Source organism: Podarcis bocagei (genome assembly GCF_964188305.1).
Source record: "Podarcis bocagei genome assembly, chromosome: 12".
Taxonomy (NCBI): Eukaryota; Metazoa; Chordata; class Lepidosauria; order Squamata; family Lacertidae; genus Podarcis; species Podarcis bocagei.
The window spans coordinates 62368675-62395692 of NC_138137.1; the positions used below are offsets into that span (position 1 = coordinate 62368675).

General features: G+C 59.0%; 2 protein-coding genes across 4 annotated transcripts in view; one reads left to right on the forward strand and one right to left on the reverse strand.

Annotated features, from left to right (window-relative positions):
• Nucleotides 1-8232, forward strand: part of NOS3 (nitric oxide synthase 3) — a 34681-nt gene extending 26449 nt beyond the window's left edge. Inside the window, exons 18-27 of the mRNA XM_081164189.1 lie at nt 778-904; nt 1963-2041; nt 2242-2426; nt 3431-3600; nt 4544-4754; nt 4965-5052; nt 6174-6295; nt 6382-6530; nt 7597-7791; nt 8051-8232. Of these exons, the coding sequence (XP_081020315.1) occupies nt 778-904; nt 1963-2041; nt 2242-2426; nt 3431-3600; nt 4544-4754; nt 4965-5052; nt 6174-6295; nt 6382-6530; nt 7597-7791; nt 8051-8185 (1461 nt within the window). The 3' untranslated portion in view covers nt 8186-8232. The remainder of the gene's footprint in view (nt 1-777; nt 905-1962; nt 2042-2241; nt 2427-3430; nt 3601-4543; nt 4755-4964; nt 5053-6173; nt 6296-6381; nt 6531-7596; nt 7792-8050) is intronic.
• Nucleotides 1-27018, reverse strand: part of LOC308569938 (autophagy-related protein 9A-like) — a 266030-nt gene that overhangs the window by 237174 nt on the left and 1838 nt on the right. For 2 of the 3 annotated variants that reach the window (XM_081164205.1, XM_081164204.1), the window contains exons 2-12: nt 18895-19046; nt 18752-18797; nt 18373-18435; nt 17603-17776; nt 16763-16904; nt 14849-15597; nt 13955-14108; nt 13107-13286; nt 11919-12167; nt 11612-11823; nt 11070-11172 (exon numbers count right to left, since the gene is read on the reverse strand). In XM_081164205.1, the coding sequence (XP_081020331.1) occupies nt 11070-11172; nt 11612-11823; nt 11919-12167; nt 13107-13286; nt 13955-14108; nt 14849-15597; nt 16763-16904; nt 17603-17776; nt 18373-18435; nt 18752-18797; nt 18895-19012 (2190 nt within the window). In that variant the 5' untranslated portion in view covers nt 19013-19046. Of the gene's footprint in view, nt 1-8926; nt 9337-10068; nt 10229-10773; nt 10841-11069; nt 11173-11611; nt 11824-11918; nt 12168-13106; nt 13287-13954; nt 14109-14848; nt 15598-16762; nt 16905-17602; nt 17777-18372; nt 18436-18751; nt 18798-18894; nt 19047-27018 lie in introns of those variants that run through there. The other variant, XM_081164206.1, reaches the window with a different exon arrangement.

Sequence of the window (27018 nt, forward strand, 5' to 3'; positions counted from 1 at the left end):
CCAGCTGTATTCTTTGTGGAAGTCCTGGCTGGGTCTCTGGGTCCCCAGCCGGCTGCCCTTCCACGTTGCCCCAAGACCAATCCGGGAGGCGGGGGCTCCGGGGGCTCCTTGCCAAGATGGCTGAGCTCTGTCTCTCCAGCCGGAGGCAGAAGGGCTTCTGAAGGGCAGGGGCTGGGAAGCGCAGGAGGGGGAGAGTTGCTCTTGGGTTCCAATCCTGCTGGCACCTGGTTGGCCACCGAGGGAAGAGGAGGCTGGACCAGGTGGGCCGTGGGCCTGATCCAGCCCCCCCCCCCGGATCTTCTCATGTCCTGTGCCACAATCCAGTGGATGGACAGGGAGGGAGGAGGGTGCCTCTTTGGGGACTGCTGGAAAGCACTGACCTTTTGGATATATTGAGTTGCTAGAGATGCCCCTCCCCTTTTGCAAGCCCCTCCCCCTTTTGCAAGCCCCTCCCCTCTCAGATCCTCCTTGGAGGGGCTGTTGCTGAACTTTGCTGGCAGGAGTGTGGGGTGCTGGTGCCACCTGGTGGTCAGCTGGGGAATGGCACCACTTGCTTGCTTGCTCCGGGGTCTCCCTTGGCTGGGGTGGAAGCCCCTGTCCCTCCATGTTGAGCAGAGGGAGAAGGTGCCCCATCCCTGCCAGCCCCACAGCAATGTTCCTCTTCCCCACCTTCCCAAGTGGGCAGCTGTGTCCTGCATCCCTTGGGGTCCCTCCCAGCCCCCCGAGAGTCCCCAGAGAGCAAGTCCCCCCTCCCTCCTGACCCTCGTCTCCCCACAGGCCGCCTGTGACACTTTCTGCGTGGACTCCCAGGTGGTCGGCACAGAGGTCTTCAACAGCCCCTGTCACTGGAAGCGCAGTCGCTTCCGCCTGGTGGTTCACCCGGCAGCCCTGGACCTCCTGCCAGGTACGTGTCGGGCGGTGGATCATGGCCTTCTGCTGCGCCCAGCGGATGCCCTCCGGCTGGTCCTCTGCCCAGGGACCAGCCCTGCCCTCGCTTACCCCAAAGATTGTGCATCTTCCCCTCCGCTGACCCTTGTGGAAGCAGAATGCAGGGTCTGGGGTCTGGAAGGATCTGCGCCGGAAACATATATGCGTCTTGTAGGTCACCCATTAGTGTAATAATAAAAAAAAGCCAGCAGGAAAGTGGCAGAAAAGGGGGCACGAGTGTGGCATGTGGAAGGTTTTTGACCAGCAACGTAGTTTTCCCAGCAGAGCTAATTTTGGGGGGCATCTTACTTACCAGAGTGTGATGACTTGCACATCCCCATCAAAGCTGTGAAGCCTCGTATGCAAGCAGAACGCCCTGGCGGGGGGCATCAGAAGAGCTTAGCTGGGGAGGGGGTTCTTCTCCAACGCAATTGCCTTGAAGCTAAGGCCTGGCTTTTCTTCCACACCCCAGAGAAGCCCCCTTACTTTGGGCTCTGCCCCCCTCCCCCCATGCCGGGGGGGGGCGGCATTGATAATATGCCAGCCTAAGCAAGGACAAAACTTGGCACCACTTGCGAAATGTTTCTTATTTTCTCAATAATTGCTTCCGGTACAGTAGCTTTCTTATGGATTCTCTCATTGGGTACCCATATAAATTAAGGTGGTGGTTGTTGCTATTATTATTATTTTGCACTCCCTTGGCTCAGCACTCTGTGGCGCTGCCTGTGCCCCCACCCAAGGGGTCCCGAGGGGCCCTCCAGTCAGTGCTGAATGCCTCCAAGGAGAGGTGTGGGGCTGACATGAGCCACAAGCCCAGAAACCCTGTGAGGAGGTGGGGTAAGTTGTTCCATCACGTGGGGCAGGGAGGCACATCCTCAGAGGCCCCACTTTCGGGTTTCTTTGCATGGGCCCCACATTTTGCTTCCTTGTCCCCCACGGAGACCTTTCTCCCTGCTCCACTGCCAAATTTGGAAAAGCCAAGCTTGAAACATCTCCCTGCCTCCACCTTGACCCTTTGAGTTTCTCCCCCTTCAGGCCTGACCCTCGTCCACAAGCGCAATGTCGTTCCGTCCCACATCCTCTCCGTCAAGAACCTGCAGAGCCCAGAATCCAGGTGAGAGTCAAACCAGGACGGTTGGCGCTCATCCCAATTTGGCGGGCGCTTCTCCCTCTTGCAGCCCCCAGCCAAGGGGGCCTGATTTCCGCCAGCATTTGGGGTTGGGGGTTCCTGGCTGCCTTGTGCACAGGCCACTGCCTTCCTGCTGCCCCCCCTCCCCCCAGGGCTGACCGCTCTTCTCCTTTCCCCCATTGCAGCCGCTCCACCATCCTGGTGCAGCTGCAGACGGGAGACCAGCCAGAGCTGGCCTACCAGCCGGGGGACCACGTGGGCATCTTCCCCGCCAACAACGCGGAACTGGTGGATGCCATCCTGCAGCGAGTGGAGGGCCCGCCCCCTGCCAACGAGGCCGTCACCGTGGAAACCTTGGAGGCGGGAGAGAGTGAGTGGCCACCTGTGCCCAGACGGGCCTGGCCCATGCCCAATGGGGAAGCCCTCCAGGCCAGTGTGGGGCAAAGAAGGGTGCCCTCTCCTAGGGCCCAGACCAGGGTGCTGCCTTTCCAGTCCTGCAACTTTTTATACTGCAGTTGCTCTGCTTTATTTCTGGCTGTGTTTTCACTGGGCACACACACACACACACACACACACACACACACGAAAGATTGAGAATTAAATCTGTCAATCAAGATTTAAATCTCCTGTTCCACATGTGTGGGAGAAATGCGAGAGTAAACAGGCTGTGAAGCCCTTTTAGCAAAGAAAAACACTTAGGTGCTTTGCAGTTTACTGGAAGCTATGAATTAGTCAAATACACCTTTTTGTCCCTGTTTATTTGTGGTTTGCTGACCTTTCCCCTCTTTGCCCCCTTTGCTAAAAGCGAAGCACACATTTTTGTAAGATAGACGAAAAGGTTTACTTACATTTCAACGCAGGCAGCAAATACACCCCCCTCCTCTGGCCACCTTCCAGCTTGTCAGTGCCCTTCTTAACTGTGGCGCCCAGAGCTGGACATGGGACCCGAGGCTGGCCACTGTGGACTGATCCTTCAGGCTCTCCTTGTGGTGTCTAGATGGGCCAGTATGGGCTCACCAGTAATGACTGATACTTGGTCAATGCTGCAGCTCCTCTTTGCATACAAATGCTTGGGTGGCTGCAGTGAGCAAACTGGATTGATCTCCTTGAGGGGCCCTGCAGGTGGATGCTGGCTCCTCCCCCTCCCGGCACACACCTTTCTCCGCTGTTGGATGCCCACCTGTCCTGGATGTTTTCGCTGTGATTCCTGCCTTGCAGGGGGTTGGCCTAGATGACCCTTGGGGGTCCCTTCCAACTCCACCATTCTCCCCTTCGGTGGTGGTGAAGCGTGACTAAAAGCCTTTGGAGCCGCTTGGCAGCTGGAAGTTCCTGCGGCCGCTGAGTCTCTCCCTGCTCCCTGCTTCTCCTCCTCAGGCCCAAAGCGCTTGTGGGTCCCCAGCCCCCGCCTGCCCCCCTGCACGCTGCGCCAGGCGCTCACCTTCTTCCTGGACCTCACGACGCCCCCCAGCGCCCAGCTGCTCCAGATCCTGTCCACGCTGGCAGAAGAGCCGGCCGAGAGGGAGAAGCTGCAGCGGCTGGGAGAGGTAGGGGGCTGCCTAAGAGGGGTGGAAATTGGTATTCTTCCCCTCCCACCACACAACCTTGAAGCTGGGGGGTTGTGCGTTATGGACCCCTTTATCTCTAACACACACAGAGCCCACCCTGCTTAGCTCGCCTCCTGTGTCTCAGATGCGCCAGCCTGCGGAACTCCCTCCCACCTGAGAGTAGACATCCTCCCCATGACTAAGGCACATGACGAAGACTTTCTTGTTCCAGCGGGTGTCTTAACCTACCATATTTTTCGCTCTGTAAGACTCACCAGACCATAAGACGCACCTAGTTTTTGGAGGAGGAAAACAGGGGGAAAAATATCCTGAATCCCAGAAGCCAGAAGAGCAAGAGGGACCTGGCTTCTGGGATAGCCTCTCGCTGTCCTGGCTGCTGGCTTAGCGGTGAGAAGCCTCTTCTGGGCAGCGGGTGGAAGGCTCCCCCAAGCGCTGCGCTCCCTTTAAAGAGCAAACGGAGCCTTTGTGCTGCTCTTGGGGGCTTCCCCCCCCCGAGGGGAAAAGCCCCCAAGAGCCGCACACATGCTTCACGCGGCTCTTTAAAGGGAGCGCTGAGCAGAGCCTCCCGCCTGCATTCACTCTATAGGATGCACACACATTTCCCCTTACTTTTTAGGAGGGGGAAAGTGTGTCTTATAGAGCGAAAAATGCGGTATTTCATTTCCTCCCCACATATTCCTACAAGGAGCTCAAGGGGGCAGACGGGGCTGTTCTCCCCATCCTCACTTCATCCCTGAGAGGGAGGCAGAGACTGGCCTAAGTCACCCAGGGAGTTTCACGGCTGAGCGGGGGGTGGGGGTGGGATTTGAACCTGGTCTCTCCCAGGCCTGACACTCTAACCGCTAAGCGCCACTGCCTCTCCCTGCCCTCCTTGGGCTTGGGGTGGGGCTGCTCCTTCCCCCCTCTGCTCTTGCCCCCGCAGGACTCCCTCCTGTACGAGGAGTGGAAGTGGTTCCGCTGCCCCACCCTGGAGGAGGTGCTGGAGGAGTTCCCCTCGGTGCCGCTGCCGCCCTCGCTGCTCCTCACCCAGCTGCCCCTGCTCAAGCCACGCTACTACTCCCTCAGCTCAGCGCCCAGCGCCCACCCGGGGGAGATGCACCTCACCGTGGCCGTGCTCAACTACCACAGCCAGAGTGAGTTTCTTTGGGGGGTGGGCTAGATGGCCCTTGGGGTCCCTTCCAACTTCACAATCTTGTGATTCTAAGGGGACAGTCGGTCGCAGGGGTGACCTTGGCCACCTGGGGAGGGGGAAGGCAGTCTCATTTGGGGTGGGGGGGTGGGGAGGAGAACCTCCCAGGCCGCCTCTCATTTTGCTCCCCGCTCTCCCCCGCTTTGCTCCACAGACGGCAAGGGGCCCCTTCACTTCGGCGTCTGTTCCACGTGGCTGTCAAAGCTGGCGCCTGGCGAGATGGTGCCGATTTTCGTCCGAGGGTAAGGGGTCTGGGGGGGGGGGGTTGGGCTTGGACCTTGAAGGAGCAGGCCTATCCAAAGGTTCCCTCTGGCCTTAGCAAGGCGTCCCAGAGGAAGGGAGCCAAACTCCCCACCTGCTTTCCCAGAGAAAGAGGCACACGCGGTTGAGCCGCCAGAAAAGAATGTCTCTCCTGCTCTCGTGGACGTCCCACAAAGCTCATGTTGGAAGAAAGCACTTCTTCACATGTTACACCCACAACACAGAGTCGGACTGTGGAACTCCCTCCCCCAACCTTTCTCCTCCTCCTCCATCATGAATTTTTCCAATCCTCTACCTGCCCGCGGACTGTCTGGCCAGAGTGGTGCATGCTCTGGTTATCTCCCGCTTGGACTACTGCAATGCGCTCTACGTGGGGCTACCTTTGAAGGTGACCTGGAAACTACAACTAATCCAGAATGTGGCAGCTAGACTGGTGACTGGGAGCGGCCGCTGAGACCACATAACACATAACACTGGTCTTGAAAGGCCTACACTGGCTCCCAGTATGTTTCCGAGCACAATTCAAAGTGTTGGTGTTGACCTTTAAAACCCTAAATGGCCTCCATCCAGTATATCTGAAGGAGCGTCTCCACCTCCATCATTCTGCCCGGACACTGAGGTCCAGTGCCGAGGGTCTTCTGGTGGTTCCCTTGCTGCGAGAAGCCAAGTTACAGGCAGAGGGCCTTCTCGGTAGTGGCACCCGCCCCATGGAATGCCCTCCCACCAGATGTCAAAGGGAAAAATAACCACCAAACTTTTAGAAGACATCTGAAAGCAGCCCTGTTTAGGGAAGCTTTTAATGTTTAATAGGTTATTGTATTTTAGTTTTAGGTTGGAAGCCGCCGAGTGGCTGGGGTATAAATAATAAATTTATTATTATTATTATTATTATTATTATTATTATTATTATTATTATTATTATTATTTTTAAAGCCACCCAGGTTGGTGGTCATTGCTGCCCGCTGTGGCAGGGAGTTCTGCAGTCTGTGTTGCATGAAAAAGCCCTTCCTTTTTGCCTGGGCTGAATCTTGCAGTGTTCCGCTTCCGGGCTCCCCTCCTGTCTCCCGCCAGGCAAGTGACTCTTGGTGTCTCTGCCCCACAGCGCCCCCAACTTCCAGCTGCCCCAGGACCCCGCAGCCCCCTGCATCCTGGTGGGGCCTGGCACCGGCATCGCCCCCTTCCGGAGCTTCTGGCAGCAGCGGCTGCACGGCCTGGAGGCCGAAGGTGGGTCAGGCGGGCCGGGGAGGCTTTGGGCTGGGGGCGGCCGGCCTTTGCCTCTCCCAGCCCTGACCCCCTCCTGCCCCACACAGGGCTCCCCCCGGGCGAGATGACGCTGGTCTTTGGCTGCCGCAGCTCCCGCCACGACCACATCTACAAGGAGGAGGTGCAGGAGGCGCAGCAGAAAGGGGTCCTCAGCCGCGTCCTCACCTGCTTCTCCCGCGACCCAGATTACCCCAAGGTAAGAAGATGGGAATGGGGGGGGGGAGCCTCCTGTCTCCAGCAGCCTCTTCTCACACTGCAAGAGCAGCGGCCTCCTCAACCTCAGCTCTCCAGATGTTTCTGGCCTACAACTCCCATGATCCCTAGCTAGCAGGACCAGCGGTCTCAAAACATCTGTCCTGGGGCTTCCAGCAACTGGCATTCAGAAACATGGTGGCCTCTCCTCTTTCAGAGGCATCCACGTTGGAGGCCATCCCGGCTTCCTGTGGTGGGAAGGACTTCCCTTTACCTGCCCTGAATCTTTCAACCTGCAGCTTCACTGGAAGCCTACTAGTTTTAGCATAAGAGATGGAGAAAAAATCCCTTCTGCTTTCTCCAGGCTCTGCCTAATTTTAGAACTTCTCTCCTGTGGGAGGGAGTTCCACAGTTCAACTCCTCCTCCGCCCCCCAGTCTGTTCTGGGCCAGGAGGTCCAAGGCGGCCTCCACAAAACAAGGCTGGGGGCCAACGGGGACCCCTTCCGATCTGCTTTAAGTGCAAGAAAGGAGATTCTTGTGAAACACGAGGAAGACCTTTCTGGCACTCAGAGCTGTTTGACAGCGGAACGGTTTCCCTCGGGAGATGGGGGCCTCTCCTTCCTTGGAGGTTTTTAAGCAGAGGTTGGAGGGCCACCTGTTGGGGATTCTTGAGCTGTGATCCCTGCCTTGCAGCGGGCGGGACCGCTAGGTGATCCCTTGGGATCCCTCCAATTCTACACTTCTATCATTCTCGGGCTGTTCTGTCTCAGGAAGGCTAAGGGCAGCCTCTGTAAAGCCAGGCTGCCAAGGCGGCCAGTGCAGTTCCAGCGCCCCCCCCCCCAGTGAGCAGTGGAAATAATAAAATGGGGGGGGGCTCTGGGTAGGCAGATATCAGCCACCCCATCCAGCCTTTCCAGGCAGACTTGGGGGGACAGAAGGTGATTCACGCCTGTGCTTTGGCAGCCCTGATCCCAGATCCCCAAGGAGCAGCTGCAATTCCTCAGCCAAGAGGGAGTGGCGCTCTGCTTATGCTCAGGGGAGCACTGCCTGGTTTTCCCTCTCCCCGCAGACATATGTTCAGGACCTGCTGCGCTTGGAGCTTCCCAGCTACGTCCACGAGGTCCTTTGCCAGAGGGGGGGCCACATGTATGTCTGCGGGGACGTCACCATGGCAACGGGGGTCCTGCAGACCGTCCAACAGATCCTGGCCAAGGAGGGTGGCATGACGCTGGCGGAGGCCGGGGACAAGATCAGCGAACTCCAGGTGAGGGAGGAAGGGGAGCAGCCCCCCAGTCAGACCCCAGGGCTGGAGGCAGAGCGCAGGCAGGCAGGCTGCCCAGGGCAGGGTCTTACGGGGGGTGGCCCCTCTTGGGTCACAGCAAGTGCATCAGCAGCACCAAATTGTGGAGCTGTCCTCCTCCCCTGCTGGACCAATGACCATTGGGGGTCCCTTCCAACGAGGTGCCCGGGGGGGGGGGAGCGTCTGCATGGGTAGGATCTGACGCTGCCTCTTTCTCTCCCAGGACCAGAACCGCTACCACGAAGACATCTTTGGCCTGACCTTCCGCACGCAAGAGGTGGCCTCGCTCATCCGCAGCCAGTCCATCTCCCAGCAGAAGCGCCAGTCCTTGCTCAGCCTCACCCCCTCCTCCCTCTGAGACCCTCCCAGCCCCAGATCTTGCCATTAAAAGCCTTTCCCCCCTGCCCTGCTCTGGCGTCCGCACACTCCTTTCTCCCAAGAGGGGAGGGTCTTAGAAGAGCAGCTCTGATGGGGGATGCAGAGCCCAGCCAGCCCCCCCCCCCACAGCCTCTCCTCCTCCTCCTCCTCCAGGAATTGGTCCTTTTCTAAAGGCATCCCTGCCTCCAGGGAGTTCCGTCGTTTTCACACTGCGTTGCATGAACAAGTCCTTCCATTTATCGCTCCTCAATCTTCTGCCTTCCGAGGGATGTAGGATGGCAGAAGCAGACAAGGTTGCCAAACTCCTGGTCCCAGGACAGCCTGAAAGCCAGACTTTCTTCCTAAAACAATTGTACCCAACTGTGGAAAATAAAGGCACCGTCTGGCAGCGTCCGCAGAAGCCTTAGGTCAGAGGGGAAAGGGCATCGCAGGGTTGGACTAGATGACACTTAGGGGTCCCTTTCAACTCAACCGTTCTATGAAAGGGGACTCGGCTCTTATTTCCCTTGCCCTATAAGCCAGGAACGTGCCCTGACATCACAGCTTGACACAGCCAATCGGAACCAGCTACCTGCCGCCTTCCCTGAAGAGCCGCTTGGAGCTTTCAAGGGGGAGGGAGAAGCCCCCCAATCCCACAGCCCCTCCTTCAAATCCCCCCCCATTGCCACAGAGGAGGAGAAAGGATTCTGTTGTCTATAGGAAGCGAATCTCTCTCGTTAGCCACATCTGTAAACATTTATTTGTCCCCAAAGGGTCCTGAGCTGGAGCCCCTGCCCCCAGGGGCGGCTTTGCAAGGAGGGGGCACAGCGCAGCTCATATAGCAGCAGAGGAAGGCAGGGAGAAGGGGGGGGCATTTGGCTCCAGCCATCCTCTCAGCGACCTCAGGAACTCTCTAGCTCTACGAGTAGCACCGGGCAGGGCCTGATCCGGCCCATAGCTTATTCACCCCCGCGGAGGGCACACACCCAAAGCCAGGAGGGGGGGGGGTCCCCTTCTCCCGTCAGAGTCCACGGCCAGCCAAGGGTGGGGATCAGGCGCATTCCCCCTCCTGCGCTGCTCCTCTTCTGGCTGGCCACGCTCCGGGAGGTGGGGGGGGGAGGAGTCCAGCAAGTCACCGCCGGCAGCCATCACCTGCAGGGGCAAAAGAGGCAGGGTTAGGAGGTTGGGGGGCTGGACCCCAGGTACCGAACCCTCATGCAAGGCATGTAGGAGGGGCGATGGGGTCGTGCCCCTCTTGTCCAGGCTCCACCCTGGCTCCTGGCCTCCTCCTCTCCTCAGCTGAGAGAGCTCCGCTGGCCGAGCACGAAAGAGACTCTGAAGCTCAGGGTCCCGGGCAAAAGAGTCCTGCCCTGCAGGGGGTTGGGCTAGATGACCCTCGTGACCCCTTCCAACTCTGCCGCTCTAGGATTCTATGCCGATTCCTCCAGGATTTATCCGATTCCCCTTTAACACCACCCAAGTCAGTGGCCATGAGTCCCCAGGGAAGGAAAGGTGTCTGAACAAAGCCAGCTGCCCAGAGCTGCTGACCCTCTTTCCAGACACACATGGGGAAAAAGCAAGGCGACTCCCCCCCACCGTTTACTGTCCCCACCCCAGGCCTAGGCATCTCTAGCCCCATCTCTCCATCCAAAATTGCTCAGAGCAGGAGCCCAGGAAGGAAGCAGCCTTGATCCCAGGAATCCTTGCCTGGTGCTGCCAGCCGCCCCTAACCCTGACACTGAGGGAATGGGGGGGGGGGATGCGGGGACAGGCAAGGAGGCCTTGGAGCGTGGGGCTGAGCTCTGCAGAGTCCCCCCCTGAGCTCAGGTGAAGCCCCACGGAGGGAGGCTGTGGGTCAGAGAGCAGGAGGGGAAGGAGACTCACGTCAAGAGGAGGGTGGGCAATGGGAAGGGCGATGGCGGCTGCTAGCTCTTCTCCCTCTGTTGCTGCTGTGCCTGAGACGACTCCTCCTCCTCTTCTTCCTCTTTCCAGCCCCCAAGGGTTAGATCCTGGCTGCGCACGTGCGAAGAGGGCTTGGGGGAAGCTGCAGGGTGGAGAAGGAAGTGAGCCGGGGACCCACATGAGATTTGTATTAAATCTGTATCCCGCCCTATCTCAGGGCGGTTCAAAACACAAGACTACAATAGAGGAAAAGCAACGTCTTTCTGCCTCTTCCTCACTCCCCCCGGGGGCAGGTGAATATTACACGTCAGGAGCCCCAGAGACAGTTTTGCACCTCGGCCCCCCAGGGAGGGCCACTGGCAAGCAAGTGACCCCCTAACCCCCGCCTGGGGCAGGGAAAGGCAAGCAGAGGCCAGAAAGCCCTTCAGGTGGGACGCGCCATTGGGACTCTCAGCTCGGCCATGGCTGCTTTGCCACGGAAACGGCTCTCACCCTGGAGCAGACCAAGCCTCCTCCACGCTGGGCAACATGCTCTTTCCAGCCCCCGCTAAGGGCCCCCCCAGAGGCATCGCCTGGCTCTGCAGCCAGGAGCATCGGAGGGAGGAATCTTGGGGGAAGCGCCTCCAGGGAAGACCCCCCCCCCGGAAGGGAAGGAAGCCCCGGCAGTGCCCCAGAGGGGAGGCTCACCTGCCTGCGCCAAGGGCTGTGAGGGTGAGCGTGGCGACGTCTGGTGCTGCTGCTGCTGGTGGTGAAGCTGGAGGAGAGAGGGAAGTCAAGAGGGTGCCACAGCCTGTGAGGGGGGGCATACTGGATCCCTGGGGGATCTCTCCCAGCCCCCTCCGCCAGGGATCCCACACAGGTGAGACCCAAGAATGCGCTGGCCCCGACCCACCACCCAGGAGACAGAGGCAGCTCAGAGCTGGAAGGGATCTCCAGGGGCCATCTAGTCCCACCCCTGCTGCTCCCCACCCCCAACCACTCACCTCATGCATGTAAATGGCGTGCAGACTCATCTCGGCCGAGGCAAACTCCGAGAGCAGCACTGAGCGGCTGAGGGGCCCTGGGCGCGTCTCCGGTGGGGCCACACTGGTGGGGCACAGAAAGGCAGGGAGCCATTGGCTGCAAGAAGCAGGGATTGGGCAGGGGGCAGCCCCCCTCCTCCACCAGCCCCTCTGCAGCCCAGGCCACAAGGCCCTCCCCACCAAGATCAGGGGGCTCCTTTCCGGACGGCAGAAGGAACCACTTGGGAGAGAAAGCAGAGGGAGCGGAAAAGAGGGGAGAGGAAAGGAAAAGAGAAATGGGAAACGCAGCGGCCCCCCCAAGGATGAAATCAAGAGACAGGTGGAGAGAGAATGGGGTGGGGAACAGCGGGGGCCCAATGGAGCCCCCAGGGTCTCTTTCCAGCCCCCCACCAGCTCCCTCCTTCCCTATCTGGGAGTCAAAGCACTGGGGCCAAGCAGTCCTGGGCCTGACCTGCCATCCTTGCGCCCGGGCCCCGGACCAGCCAGGTCTCCCCTCTGCCTACCTGTCTCCGGGGAGGGTGCTGTCGCTCTGGTAGACGGCGTTCTCGCCCCGCCGGGGCAGCTGCGAGCAGGAGAGGGAGGCTAGGATGCTGGCGGCTGCACCGGCTGCGCTGCCCAGCTGCCCAAAGCGCTGCCTCTCTGCCTGGGACGCCAGACCCCCACTTCCCGCTGCCAGGACAGGGTGGGCCAGGACGCTGGCCAGGAGGGTCTCTGGCTGCAGGGAGGGAGAGGCGGTTAGAGGGAGCGCCCGGAGGGGAAAGGGGGCGCAGGACCCCAGAGATGGCTCCCTCCCCCGTCCCCAGGACTCACCACGGTGCAGGGTCCCTCGTCCGACAAGAAGGAGGCGCCCAGGGGGGCCTCGGCCAAGAGGCGCTGGGCAGGGGGCGTGTGGGCCGCATCCTGCTGCACCTTCTCCTTGAGGTGCCCGATGAAGAGGGAGCTCTCGGGGGGAGGCTGCCAGCGCGGGTTGGTGATGGTGAAGTGGACCAGGGAGAGCTCCGTCTTGCCGTTCTCTGCCTGCTGGTAGACGGAGGCCTCTGTCCGGCCCTGGGACAGCCACTGGGGGGTTGGGGGGGGGAGAAAGCAAGTCAGGGAGGCCGTGGGCGCAGGGAAGGGGGCAGCAGGGGGATTCAGGAGCAAGAAAAGGAAGGACTTTCTCCTGCAGGAGGCGGCACCAACCTGTGTGGACCAAAGGCTCCCAGCCACTTTGGCCCGGCTCTGCCCTCCACGGCTGGAGGCAGCAAATATTTCTGGATGCCAGTTGCTGGAAACGGCAGGATGGGAGGGGGCTCGTGGGCCTCTAGCTCAGTATGGTCTGACTCTGACTGGCAGCAGGGTGAGTGTGCCCCAGGGGAGGGGGCATCTGCTCTAACCACTGAGCAATGTACCCCCTCATGCCAGCTCACACATATTTGTAAGGGGAATAAGAATGGGCCCAAGAGGGGAATGGGAGTCCAGCAGAGCTGGGGGCTTGGCCCTGGGCATGTCACACTCCCAGCCTCTGTTTCCCTGCCTGTAAAATGGGGCTGCTGTGTGAGACGAGGATTGCCAGTGGGTATCGTGTTATTTATTGCATTTACCTCCCCCCTTTTTCTCCAAGGAGCCTGAGGGGGCACACATGGCCCCCCCTCCCCCGGCTTAAACAACCCTGCAAAGGAGGTGAGGCTGAGAGGCAGAGACTGGCCTAAGGTCACCCAGTGAGCTCCATGCCAAGTGGGGATTGGAACCCTGGGCTCTCTCAGGTGCTAGCCTGATGCTCTAACCACTATGCCACACTGTCTCTCATGGGGGGGGGGGCTCCATCCAACCCCTTGCAGCACTTCAGAATAATTCCACCCGGAAACAAGAAACTGAAATGCCTGTCCCCAAACTGGCCACCCTGACTGGATGCAGGGAAGGCACAGGGTCACACGGCTGCTGGCAAACAGGCCTTAGCGCTTGAAATCTCTCCCCCCCCCCCCGGGTGAGGATTGCCACCTCCAGCTCCCCCCCCCATACCTGTGGGTTGCCATGGTTGCGGATGTCCAGCTGGGCGAAGGAGCAGATGTCCCCGACCCCCACCACCTCCACCGAGAAGTTGCGGAAGAAGTCGATGATGTCCAGGGCTTTGGCGCGAAGGGCAAAGATGAGCAGGAAGGGGGTCACAATGGGGCTCAGCAGCTCCTCCAGGATGAAGACCTGGGGGCACGGGGGGGTGTCAGCGCCAGAGGTCTCCCCTCCCCAAAACCCACCCTGGCATGAGGGATGAGAGGGAGCAGAGGGGCTGGGCTAGGGGGAGAGCTGCCAGATCCAGCCCTGTCCTTCCTAATCGCGCAATGCCTTCTTCACACCGTAAGCCTGCGGGCAGCACTGCCTGCCAGCCTTTCTGGGCACCCAGAGGGGCCTTCTCGGTGGGGGCTGCTCCCAGGCAACTCTGGAACTCCCTGCCAGGGGACGCCAGACAGGCTCCCTCCTCGCTGTCCATTCTCTGACAGCTGAGACCTCCTGGTTCCAAGGGGACTTTGGGAAAGGACTGGTGCTGGCATGTCTCTATTGCTGAGGCCTGTGCTCTTAGCACACCTTTTAAATCTTAGTTTTCATTATATTAATGATTAACTACATTTTAACAATTGCCTTTAGCTTTATGCTTCTAGCTAACGTTTTTGCTTTTAGCTAATGTCTTTCGCTATCTGTGTAAGTCGCCTTGAGTCCCGAACTATGAAAAAGACATGATATGAAGAAATATTAGCAGCTACTGATTGACTGCATGTCAGCTGCTCTGAGCGCCTTTCTGGGTGAACAGCAGGCTACAAATCCTCTAGAAATTAAAGACCTCCTGCCTCACCCCCCCCCCCCGGCCCACTCACCGCCTTGTACTGGAAGAGCTGGGCCAGCTCCTCCCGCGTCTCCGCCTTGTGGGCATTGCCCTGCCAGTGGTCAGGCATGTAGTGAATGTGCGCCAGGACGCACTGCAGCAGCTGCTCTGGGCACCACACCAGGTGCTCGTCCGGGATGAAGGACCTGCGGGAGGGGGAGGGGGGTCAGCACCCGGGAAGACCGGCCCAAACACCCTCCCCCATGAACTGGGGACATCAAGTGGGGGGGGAGCCTCCCCGCACCCCTCCATGACTTAATCCAGCGCTTTGCCACCAGGATTTGCTGTCTTGGTGGATGTGTGGCGGAAGGTGGAGGTTTGAAGGCCCCATCTGACTTGACCAGTCTACAAAATCCTGTTACCCACTGAAAATATGGGGTTGCGCTCACCTAAACAGACCCACTGAAATTAACAGACGTGATTGTGCTCCATCCATTTCAATGGGTCTATTCTGAACAAAACGTGGCCGACTACAACCCCTGAAATACCACACGTGTGCTCAATGCGAGGAGAACCTGGGATCTGGCGAGGGATCAGTGCCAGGTGCCCCCATTCCGCAGGGCAGAGGAGGCCAAACCGGAGAGAGGCCTGTCTGCTGGAGATCCTCCCTGGAGCCGGCCTTGGTTAGGACTCCCCAGGGGTAGCAGGCCTATTACGGGGCTGGGCTTTAATCTCAGGGCAGAAATCACAGCTGAAGACACCCTGGGGTTTCCCTTTGAAGCCCAGCCCACACCCGAGACCTCGAGGGGCTCAAACTCCCAGGCTGGCCAAAGGCCACAGGGGAACGGGAGATGGGCTTCAGCAGCAGGAGGTGGAGGGCCGCATCAGGTGGGTCTTCCGGCCCCGGCTCTCTGGAGGGCCACATGCGCCCGCCCTCCTGACCCACCTGGCGACGGTGACGATGACCCCCAGGAGGGTGATGGCGGTGAGGATGTGCTGCACGGTGAGGACGTCCTCGTCGTAGACGGTGAGGGCGATGAGGACGGCCAGGAGGGAGCCGGCGAAGAAGCAGGCGTTCCTGGCCAGGAGCGCCAGCAGGGGGCTGGCAAAGGAGTTCATGTACTTGGAGGCGGGCTTGTAGCCGCGGCTGAGGCGCGCCTGCAGCTCGTGGTCCAGCTCATTGAAGTGGCGCAGGTAGAGGCGGCCAAAGAGGGACCAGCGGCGGGCGCCCAGGCTGCCCGGCTCCCTCTTGAGCACCTCCGTGTAGCTGAAGAAGGCGTACAGCACCTGCCACACCAGGATGAAGGGGCAGAGCAGCAGGTTGGCCAGGCCCAGCAGCACCATGCCTCGCCCCAGGCGCCGCGCCAGCTCCAGCCGGGCCCCCGCCCGCTTGTACTGGGGCTGCAGGCTCCACTTGCCCTGGAAGAGGGAGCCCGGCCCCCAGAAGAAGAGCAGCTCCAGGTTGTACTTGAGCCCCTGCGTCAGGAAGACGCCCTCGCCCAGCAGGGGCAGGCGGAAGCGCACGGGCAGCAGCGCCTTGTTCACCATGGCCACCAGGTAGTTCTTGAAGCGCAGGACGCGGTGGTGGATGTCCAGCTCGCTGAGCTCCCGCTTGTGGACGCACATCGGCTGCTCCCGCTGCAGAGAGATCAGCCGCGCCTGAACCTCCTGCCAGCTGCAGTTGCACAGCTCGTCCTGCGGGGGGCGCAAGAGAGGGGGTGAGGAGGACACGCGGGGGGGGGGGGAGGAAGAGGACCCCCAGCCCCCAGGCTCTCTGTCCCTGGAGACTCAGCAGCCTCCTTCTGGGCCCACTTTTAAACACCTGACAGGCAATTAAGACCCCTCCCCAGATGGTTCTGGGTTTTTATCGCTGAAAACTGCTTTTGTATATTCTTTTCAGGACCCAGCAGGACACAAATATTTTTATAAACAGACATGAATGGATGGATGACTAGACCTCCCTACAGGCACTCCAGCTTGCTAAAGTGGGGCGTAGGAAGACATCGCTCCTGCTCAGCTCAGAATTAAACAGGCAGCCGCCACAGGATTAGGCCCCCCTGCTTCACATCTGATTCACAAAGGATCTCTGCTTAAGGCCATAGAGGCCACTTAGTCCAGCCTCCCTCCCTCAAGGGGGAGCCAGAAATGACACCCACCCACCCCCCAAAAAAGGTCAGCCTACAGAGTGAAATCCAGAAGCTGGGAGCCAAAGTTTTGCAGCTCCTGAGCACCCTCCCCAAAGTCAGGCCGCTGTCCCTGGGGGAGGTGAACCCCCACCTGCTCACTGGGTCTCTGACCATCAGGACCCAAAGAGGGAGAGAGGGGGAAACCCTCCTTCCCCCTCAAGTCCTGCCTCCGACTCCTTATTCCACCGACAACAATGCCCCTACGGCAGCAAGGAAACACACAGACGCTCAGGTGATTAGGAGCTGTGCCCCTCACAGGAACGGCCCTGTTCAGTCAGGCAGGAGGGCAGACACCCCCCCCCCCACACACACCTCAAGGATTCGGCTATTATTTGGAAGACAGGGACTGTCCCTTTTTGCTATTGGCAGAAATGCAGGCATCCCTTGTTGCAATTAAATTCTATGTAAGCCGTGGGGCCCAGACACGCAGGAGCGATCTGGGGGGTGGGATGTCAGCAGCCTCTGGGAGCAGCCCAAGGAGGCGTCAGAGGAGAGGTAAAGGAGAGGGGGGCTCAGCAGACCCACCGGCTGCCTCCTGAGGAACAAGGGGGGGTCCTTGCTGCACCCTTTGCCTCCTCTGTGCTGGGAGGTTTTTAATGTTAGAGGCTGCTTGCTGGCTGAGGGTGGCCTATAAATAACAACGTTCTTATTTTTCTTCTTGCTCACTCACTCACCGAGGGGATCTTGAGGGCCTTGGTGTAGAAGGTGCGGATCTCCCAGTAGCCCAAGAGGCTGCAGAGGACTTTCACCAGGCGGTAGACCCAGAAGGTGGCAGCCATCACCAGCAGGAAGATGATCCAGCCGCTGGAACGGATCCTGAGGGAGGGGAGGGGGGGGGACACCAGGGCCCAATCAGCCTGGCCAGGGGAGGGTCAGCCGAGGACAACGGGAGGGAGACCCAAGCAGGACCCGGGTGCGAGACCAACACTCTCCCCTGCAGGCATGGGCAGCAGCAGCCTCTGAGGTCCAGGCTGGGGAAAGGCTTCAGGCTGTTGGGGAGGGACTCCTCCCCTCCGAGCGACCTAGGCTGGGTTGCACTAGGTCGCTCCAGATTCATCAACCTGGATTAACTCCCACCCTTTCCTAAGGGGTGTGTGTGTGTACATACGTACATACAGGTACATAGAACCATAAAGTTGGAAGGGATCCCCAAGGGCCATCTAGTCCAACCCCCTAGAATGCAAGGGCAGCTGTGTATCTATCTATATATCATAAAAACAAAAAACCCTCAAAGCAGTTGACAAAAAGATAAAATAATAAAACCCAGAAAAGCACACAACATGCAAGAGTTAAATCATTAAAACTCACACCACCTTGTCTAAACAGAAACGTTTTCAGCAGGGGCCAAAAGGAACACTGCGAAGGCGTTTGCCTGGAGTCCAGAGGCAGGGAGTTCCACAAAATCTATCTAACTGGACTTTCCCCCCCCCCCCCCGGCTCCGAAGGAGGTTTGGGGCTCCCGAGGGCCGACCCCTTCCCCGCAGGAGGGTCTCTTCTCTCCCGCCCCCACTCACCTCTGGGCGCACTGGGGCGTGGGCAGGATGGCATCAGGCAGCGTCACCTTGTTCCTCTCGGGGAGGGCGCCCCCTCCGGGGTGAGTGTGATTGACAGGCCGGTTGGCAAAGAGCACGTCGTACTCCACGCAGCAGAGCAGGAAGGTGGTGAAGGTGACCACAAACAGGAACTGCCTGGGGGGAGAGGAGCCAAGTGGGGTCAGGAGAGCCCCCTCAGCCTGCAGGACTCCCAGGGCGCATCTGCCCCAACCTGCCTGCAATGCAATGCGTTCCCTGGTGGGACCCTTTGCAGCCGGCGTGGGGGCTCCCTCCCACCCCCTGCCCTGCCCAACAGGGAAGGAAGATCCGGAGGAGACCCCTGGGCCTCCCCACCGGGGACAGAGAAAGGCACCTCCATGCTCCCTGCAGCCTGGAGACAAGAAGACTGAGAGGGAATGCGGGGGCTCCCTCCAAACAGCTGAAGGCCGCTGTGGGGAAGATGATCAGGCTTCTTTCCTGGGGGGCTCTCCTTCCAGGGAGGTTTTCAAGCAGAGCTTGGATGGGAATCTTAAGCCACAAGTCCTGAATTGCAGGGGCTGGACCAATGACCCTGGGGGACCCCTCCCAACTCTATGAAGACAGGTCCCAGAGCGAAGAGAGAGGAGGGGGGGCAGATGCTCCCCACTCAGGAGCAGCCCTGCCCCAAATGCCCACCAGCTCCCTCCTCCTCCTCCCCCTAGGGCCCAGCAATGAAGGGGGTGCAGAAGGAGGGGGGAGTTTTGGGTACTCACACCAGCTCAAAGACGTCCGAGAGCATCATGCAGGCAAAGCCGTTCTTTTGGTGGAAATGGTAGATGTGCAGGATCTGTTAAGGAAAGCCACTCTGCTACGCCTTGCCTTGAAGACCCCCCCCTGCAGCCACCTGGAAAAGAGGGGGGCCAGCACATAGCACCCCTTCCCCCCTTCCCCTGGGATTCCAGATGCCTTCTGGGGCCGCTGAGCCCCACATGCTCCTCCAGCCCCACATGCGGAGGGAAATGCGCTTTGCTCATGCTCAGAGGTGCTCCCTAGCTGCTGGGAAGTCCTTGTAGCATATTCATGCCAACTCTGGCCCCGCGGCTCTGCGGAGCGGCCTTCCTGAGCGAAAGATGCCCAAGAAGCAGGAAGGATATTTTGGTGAAGAAGTTGTCCAAGTTCTTGATGTGATGCCAGGAATCTGCAAAGGAGGAAAGAGTGAGAAGGGGGTCTTGGCTGAAAGGACCCCCAACCCCCGCCGGCTGCCCTCTGCCCTCCCAGGGCCTGGGGAGGGGTACCTTTCAGCCCCTCTGTGACGTGCACCAGCAGCTCCTTCTCATCCTCGGGGGGAGAGTCTTCCTCTTCGTAGTCCGGGAGGCGATGATAATCGCCATAGTGGCTCCCACTGACCTCCATGGGGTTTGCTGAGCTGCCCGGCTCCCGTCAGACCCTGATTGGGACACAGGGAGAAGGGGGCAGATTATCACTACTGTTGCACTTCTATCCCACTTTTCCCCCTCCAAGGAGCTCCAGGTCACGTGCAGAGTTCTCTGCCTCCCCATTTCATCCAGTAGGTTAGGCTGAGAGGCAGCGACCGGCCTCCTGAGTCACAAGCGCAGGCTCTCTGATACAAGGCCATCTCCAGGACACTTGGGGAGGGGCAGCCCCCCATTCCAGCCGGGGGTCGCCAGGGACCACTCTCCACTAGCCAGGATTGGGGCTGTGGTCAGGGAGAGTGGGGAGACTTGGCTAAAGGGGGCAGAGGGTCCCAGGAGGGGAAACTGGGTGCTGACCAGTTGGTTGATTTTGGGAAGAGGAACAAGGAAGTTTTTAGGTAGCCATCAGTAGAAGGCAGGGGGGAGACTTTGGGCCCGTTTCTCCTCCTCTCCCTCAGTTTGTTTGTATGCCACTTTTCCATAGTTAAAGCAACATGCTAAGATTTACAGAATCACAAACATTACAAAAGTTATAAACGAGTGTCAGGGGTTTAGGAGCAGAGGCACGGGCAAGGGAGGAAACAGAGAGCGAAGGGGAGGAGGCAGAAGAAAGGATGAGTGATGACGACGACCCGAGATCTCCTAGTCTTTCCAGTGAATCAGAGGATTCACAGAAAGGAGCACCAGTGGCCAGGGCAAGGGGGGCACCCCAGGAAGATAGAGCCAGAAGGGACTCAGGGGGGAGCAGCTGGAAATCGGGACCAGCGTCACCGCCAGGAAGCAGGGAAGAGGAAGGGAGCCAGGGGGGAAGCGCTGGCAGCTCACCACAGGAGGGAGGGCATGAGTCAGGAGTGGCCACACCTCCATCGGGGAGCGAAGAAACGGTTAAGAGGAAGGTGGAAGGTTGGGCGCGCGCGCCAAGTTCAAATGCAGAGGAAGGCGGCGCAGTAAGCAGCCCCGAAAGGGAACCAGGTCCTAAAGCCCGGCGCAAGGAGGCAGGAGGGTCCGGGTCAGCGTCAGAAGAATCCCGGAAGGAGGAGGCCCCGGGGGGTAGAGGGACCCAGAGGAGGACAGTCAGGCGGAAAAGGTGGAGCAAGGCTAGGATATTAAGCTGGTGCTCACGGGGCGGAGACTCAGACGGAGCTTCGCCGATCTAGCTACTAGACGTAGAGTTTGCGCGCAGCAGCGTGAGAATGGAAACTGTAATTCAATAAAGACTTTTACTTAATGATCGCTGGCTAGCGTGATCCTCTGTGAGCTAGGATCTTCAAGCAGCTCTGACAGTAAGCTCCGTCTCTCCATTGTGGGCATCTACAGCCTCGAGGAGGGGAGAGAAACAGGTGCCTACTAGCGAGCTCACGAACGGCAGACGACATGACGGCTGAGCAGCAGATAGAGGACCTCAGAAAAGCAGTGGCACAACTGAACGCCGAGGTTCTCGCATCCAGGAAGAGAGAGGAGGAGGCAGCTGCCGCCTGCAGGGATCTCCAGGTCAGGTTAGACGTGCTGACAAAGCAGACACCCCGGCAGGAGGGAATTGGGTTGGCGAGACGGACAGGCGGGCTGGTCTCTCACTTCGATGGGAACCTGCAACAGTATCCCAACTTTAGAGCAGACGTACTGTGCGCACTGCAACTGCTGCATAAAGACTTTAGAGATGAACAAGAGAGAGTGGGGTTCATCATGTCCCATCTGCATGGGGATGCGAAAGCATGGCTACGCAATTTATGGAGAGATAAGGATCCGGCGCTCCAGAATGCGGATGCCTTTATTAAAGCGATGGATGGGTGCTTTTTATCAAGTATTGACGTGGATCTTGCACGGAAGGAGGTGCATGGGCTGAGACAGGGAGGGCCAGCGTCAGGCAGTATCATGCCCGCTTTTTCGCCCTGGTCAGTGCCCTGGAATGGGACAGAGATTCGGCTCCTGTAAGAGACCTCTTTTGGGAGGGGCTGCACAACTCGATTAAAGATGAGATCGCGAGGGGGGAGAGACCCCGAACCACCCAGGAGGTCGTTCAGAGGGCACTGGCAGTGGGGGTGAGGCTGGAAGGCCGTCCGTGGAGCAAGGACGAAGGGCGTGGAGGGCGCGAACCAGCCGGGGGCCCCTCCTTCCTTCCCAGAGAAGCAGCGCGGGCGCAATCCACGCCTCCGCCAGGAGGAGGAGCCGAACCTATGGAGGTTGGAGGTGCAAGGGCTCAGTCAGCAACCAGAGCCCTAGCACCGGCAGCAGTGAAAGCGAAGCCTCCTAGAGGGAACAGGAAGTGTTACGTCTGTGAGGAACCAGGGCATATGGCAAAAGAGTGTCCCCAGAGGCCCCACAAGCTCACTGCAGCCTCAGCAATGGTGACTGCAGCAACGCAGCAAGGAGGACCACAGCAGGGAAACGACGCGGTCTGGCTGGAGGAAGAGGCACTGGGGCCCAGCCAGACGTGTTAGTGACGCAGTCCCCAGAGATTTTACAGCCCGTGAACCCCCTCCCGCCCAAACCAGTAGTGAGGCTCACAGCATCTCTCCAGCTGCCCAATGGAATCACCATAGACGTGCCAATCACCATTGACTCAGGCAGCAATGCGGACTTTATAGGGCAGGACTTTGTCGACAGGCACGCTGTGCAGTTGCTGCCGGCCACACTGCCCCTGCAGGTTGTCACGGTGGATGGCAGGGAGCTGCTCGGGGGGCAAGTGGTGAAGCAGACGCCACCAATGGTGATGCGACTTGGGAATCACAGAGAAATCATCAGCTTCAACGTCACTCAACTATCTGACACGCCCGTTGTATTGGGCATGAGTTGGCTGGACAAGCACAGCCCAACGATGGCTTGGTACCAGAGGCAGTTGATCTTCGGCTCTTCCTTTTGTGCTGAACACTGCATCGTGCCCAGGCAGGAAGGAGAGGAAGAGGAGTCACAGCTGCTGCTCGGCACGCTGCAAGCGATTCCCCACAAGTACGCTGAATTTTTGGAAGTTTTCTGCGAGAAGGAGGCAGACAGGCTACCCCCTCACAGACCATATGACTGCAAAATTGACCTGCTGCCGGGGGCGGCGCTGCCTAAAGGGAGACTGTATTCCATGTCAGAGGACGAACTGCAAGAACTCAAGGAGTTCATTGATCATAATTTGCAGCGCGGCTTCATCCGGGAGTCCAAGGCAGTGGGGGGCAGTCCCGTATTCTTTGTTAAGAAGCGGGACACGCCCCAAAAGAGACTCGTAGTGGATTACAGGATTTTGAACAGTGTGACTAGGCCATCGGACTTCCCCATGCCCCGAATTGACGACCTCCTCGCAAAGGTACGGAAGGGCAGAGTGTTCACCAAGTTGGACCTGCGGGGGGCGTACAACCTCATTCGCATGCGGGAGGGTGATGAGTGGAAGACAGCCATGTTCACGCCACTGGGGACCTACGAATATAGAGTTATGCCTTTTGGATTGCAAAATGGCTCCCACGTTTTTCAAGCTTTTATGCATCACGTGTTGGCGGGACTTCTCTACAAGACGTGCGTCTGTTTCTTAGATGACATCCTGATCTTTTCGGAGTCGCAGCAGGAGCATGACAAACACGTCAAGGAAGTGCTGAGCAGGCTAAAGCAACATAGGCTCTACGCCAAGCTGGAGAAGTGCCAATTCGACGTGACGGAGGTGGATTTTCTGGGCTACAAGCTGTCTGACAAGGGGCTCGCCATGGACAGCGCCAAGGTTCGAGCGGTGTTGGATTGGAAGAGCCCGCGCAACCGGAAGGAGGTCCAACGGTTTGTCGGCTTTGCGAACTTCTATCGCAAGTTTATCAAGGGCTTCGCGATGCAGACGGCGGCCATCACTGACACGCTTAGCTCCAAGAAAAAGAAGTTCATTTGGACAGAGCAGGCGGAGCAGTCCTTTCAGGCACTCAAGCGTCTCTTCGCGTCGGAAGAGCAGCTGCTTCATGTCAACCCCAGCAAGCCGATGAGGGTGGAGACAGACGCTTCGGACAGAGCCGTGGGGGCGGTCCTGCTGCAGAAAGACCCGCAGGGGGTGTGGCGACCGGGAGCGTTTTACTCCAGGAAGCTCAGCAAGTCCGAGCAGAACTACACCATATGGGACAGGGAGTTGCTGGCCATTCACGCAGCGTTCAAGGCGTGGAGGCACTTTCTGATCGGCGCCAAGCACACGGTGCAGGTTTGCACGGACCACAAGAATCTAGAGCACTGGCGCACGGCACAGTTCCTGAATCAGAGGCAGATACGTTGGGCTGAGTTCTTTGCGAACTTCGACTTCCGAATAGAGTATGTCCCGGGGAACACCAACATCATGGCAGACGCTCTCTCCCGTAAGCCACAGTATCTGGAGGACGCAACACCAGCGGCCGCCATGCACATCTTCGCACCGACAGTGTGGGCGTGCGCCGCGGCGACCGTGGACCTAGAGGCGGTGCGACGAGCGTTGCAGGGGGACTCCTTCGCACGAGCAAAGATGGCAGAGGTGCAAAGGGGCAAGGCAGCGGCCGACGGTTTCCAGCTAAGAGATGGATTGCTCATCCGTAAAGGGGCCATCTACGTGCCGGGAGACGAACTTCGAGCCAAGGTGCTGCAGCAGCTGCACGACGCGCCCACGGCCGGGCACTTTGGCAAGGAGAAGACGGTGGAATTAGTAGCCAGGGATTTCTGGTGGCCTGGAATGAGAGGGGAGGTCGCAGACTACGTGGCGAGGTGTGACACCTGCCAGAGGGCCAAACCGGTGCACAAACCGCCGGCCGGACTGTTGGAACCGCTGCAAACTCCGGTCGAACCTTGGGAAAGGGTGGCCCTGGACTTTGTCACGGATCTGCCCAGTTCAAGGGGCAAGACGGCAGTGCTGGTGGTGGTGGACCTGTTTTCCAAGATGGCCCATTTCATTCCGTGTGCTAAGGTGGCCACGGCGGAGCACACCGCCAAACTGTTCATAGACCACGTGTTCAAGGTTCACGGTCTGCCACGGTCTATTCTGTCCGACCGGGGGCGGCAGTTCATCTCGAATTTCTGGCAGAAGCTGATGGGCTTCCTGAACGTCAAGATCAACCTGGCGTCGGCGAGACACCCGCAGACCAACGGGCAAGCGGAGCGGGTCAATGCCATCATGCAGCAGTACCTGAGATGTTATGCAAATCAACAGCCTGCGACGTGGGTGGATTACCTGCCGCTTGCCGAATTCGCCTACAACAACACGAAGCACGTGTCCACGGGGGTCACGCCGTTCTTCGCCAACAACGGGAGACACCCCAGAACCTTCCCGGGACTGGAAAGAATGGGGGAGGGGGAGCCGCAGACAGCAGATGCGTTCGCGTCGGAGCTGCAGGAAGTCCACGATCAGCTGAGGCGCCACCTGGAGCTGGCCAAGCACGCATACAAGGTACAAGCAGACAAGCACAGAAGGGTTGGAGAAGAGCTCCACGTGGGAGACTGGGTTTGGTTAGCAGCCCATGCAGTGCCGGCCAGGTCGTTGGCCAAGAAGAAACTAGGGCATAAGCAACTGGGGCCCTACCAAGTCGAAGAGCAGGTCAACCCGGTAGCTTTCAGACTGGCACTTCCGGAGGGTTCCAGGATGCATCCAGTATTCCACAGATCGGTGCTCACTCCCTACAAGGCACCGCACAGGTTCCAGGAACCCGGAACGGCGCCGAGTCCGGCCAGAGACAGAACAGGGCACGCGGGAGTGGCACAGAAGGAGCGCATCAACGAAGTCACGGAGATTTTGGACTCCAGATGGGGGGAAGAGGGGGTAGAATACTTTCTCGCCAAGGAGGGCACCCCGGCCAGTGCGAACAGCTGGGTGCCGGGATACGCCTTAGACGAACCTCTGCTCAAAGACGAGTTTCATGCCCTCTTCCCACATAGACCTATGCCAGCAGACTTTTTCGACGACTGGCTTTTCACGCCCACGCTTTCGGCCAGCACGTTCCGGGGGTTCGACTCGGACGAGGAACCGACACGAGACGTCCGTTCCCCGGAGGGGTCACCCTCGGGATCCGCCTCGGAACCCTCGTATTGGTGGGACGATAGGCCAGAGGAGCAGTTCCGCAGAAAGTGGCTGGAATGCTCAGGACGAGCAACGCCGCCAGGAGGAAGTGAGGGAGAGACGGACATGGACATTTTCGGGGACGACCCTGGTTTCGAGCACGGCGGCACAGAGATGGAAGCGGAGGTGACCGTCGTCGACGAGAGCAGGGAGGAAGAACCGGAAGACTTCAGATGGAGGCCCGCCACGGGAAGCGACCGATATCCGACGTTCGTCCCTTTGCAACAGCAGCCCCCAGCTCCAGCACCGGAAGGAGGGGAGGGGGGAATGGGGGGCTTCGAGGGGGGGATGGATGTCAGGGGTTTAGGAGCAGAGGCACGGGCAAGGGAGGAAACAGAGAGCGAAGGGGAGGAGGCAGAAGAAAAGATGAGTGATGACGACGACCCGAGATCTCCTAGTCTTTCCAGTGAATCAGAGGATTCACAGAAAGGAGCACCAGTGGCCAGGGCAAGGGGGGCACCCCAGGAAGATAGAGCCAGAAGGGACTCAGGGGGGAGCAGCTGGAAATCGGGACCAGCGTCACCGCCAGGAAGCAGGGAAGAGGAAGGGAGCCAGGGGGGAAGCGCTGGCAGCTCACCACAGGAGGGAGGGCATGAGTCAGGAGTGGCCACACCTCCATCGGGGAGCGAAGAAACGGTTAAGAGGAAGGTGGAAGGTTGGGCGCGCGCGCCAAGTTCAAATGCAGAGGAAGGCGGCGCAGTAAGCAGCCCCGAAAGGGAACCAGGTCCTAAAGCCCGGCGCAAGGAGGCAGGAGGGTCCGGGTCAGCGTCAGAAGAATCCCGGAAGGAGGAGGCCCCGGGGGGTAGAGGGACCCAGAGGAGGACAGTCAGGCGGAAAAGGTGGAGCAAGGCTAGGATATTAAGCTGGTGCTCACGGGGCGGAGACTCAGACGGAGCTTCGCCGATCTAGCTACTAGACGTAGAGTTTGCGCGCAGCAGCGTGAGAATGGAAACTGTAATTCAATAAAGACTTTTACTTAATGATCGCTGGCTAGCGTGATCCTCTGTGAGCTAGGATCTTCAAGCAGCTCTGACAACGAGTAAAACACATCAAAAAGTACACAACCAAATTGAAACAATTTCCACATAAATCAAAATAAGATCTAAAAATGCAGATACAAAAATTCAAAGAGCCATAGAGCAGGAGAGGTGGAAGGGACCCTTGTTGGACCCGGGTCATCTAGTCCAACCCCCTACAGTGCAGGAACCTCCACCAAAGCAGCCATGCCAAGGAAGGAGAATGCAGGGCCTTCCTCTGCCTAGCAGCTCCTACTGTGGCTCTGGGTGGTAAGGAAAGGGGGGAACCTGAGAACTGGGGATGAAACAGCCAAGAGGGAGAAAGGAGCAGATCCAGCGGAAACAAGGGCGCAGGTCTCCCCAAGAAAGAGGCCCCCGGCTGGCAGGCCTGGGCTTCAGAAAGAAGAGTCCTGGGGAAGGAGGGTTTTGCCAGCTGACAGGCTGGCCAGGAAAGAGAGAGAAGGGTTTATTTACTTCCCGTCCTCCAGCCCAAGGTCCCAGGGTTGCAACGTTAATAGGCAATATTGAAAACAGTTAAACAACTTGCCACCAGAGAGATATGGTGGATCCTAAATCTATACACTTCAAGTGTCCAAGGTCAGGGTGAAAGAGGTGCGTCTCAGCATCCTCCAGAAGCTGTACAGGGCAAAGGAGTCCTGCAGCTGAGGGGCTGCCACAGAGAAGACCCTTTCCTGGGGCACCTGCTACCCTGAGCCTCTGAGGGCAGAAGAGCAACCAACCAGGCCCCCTCTGCTGATCTCAGTAGGGAAGGAGGCGGGTTGGGGCCTGGGCTGGCTGAATCGCTGTCCTTCTTCGACCAGGCTGGGAGTTTGGCAAGCACAGGGAGAAAAGGGATGAGCAAGCCGGGCGGAGAGGCGGTCTCTTGGGCAGCCTGCTAAGGTGAGAAGCATCTCTCCTGTTCTCACACGGGGCTTGAACATT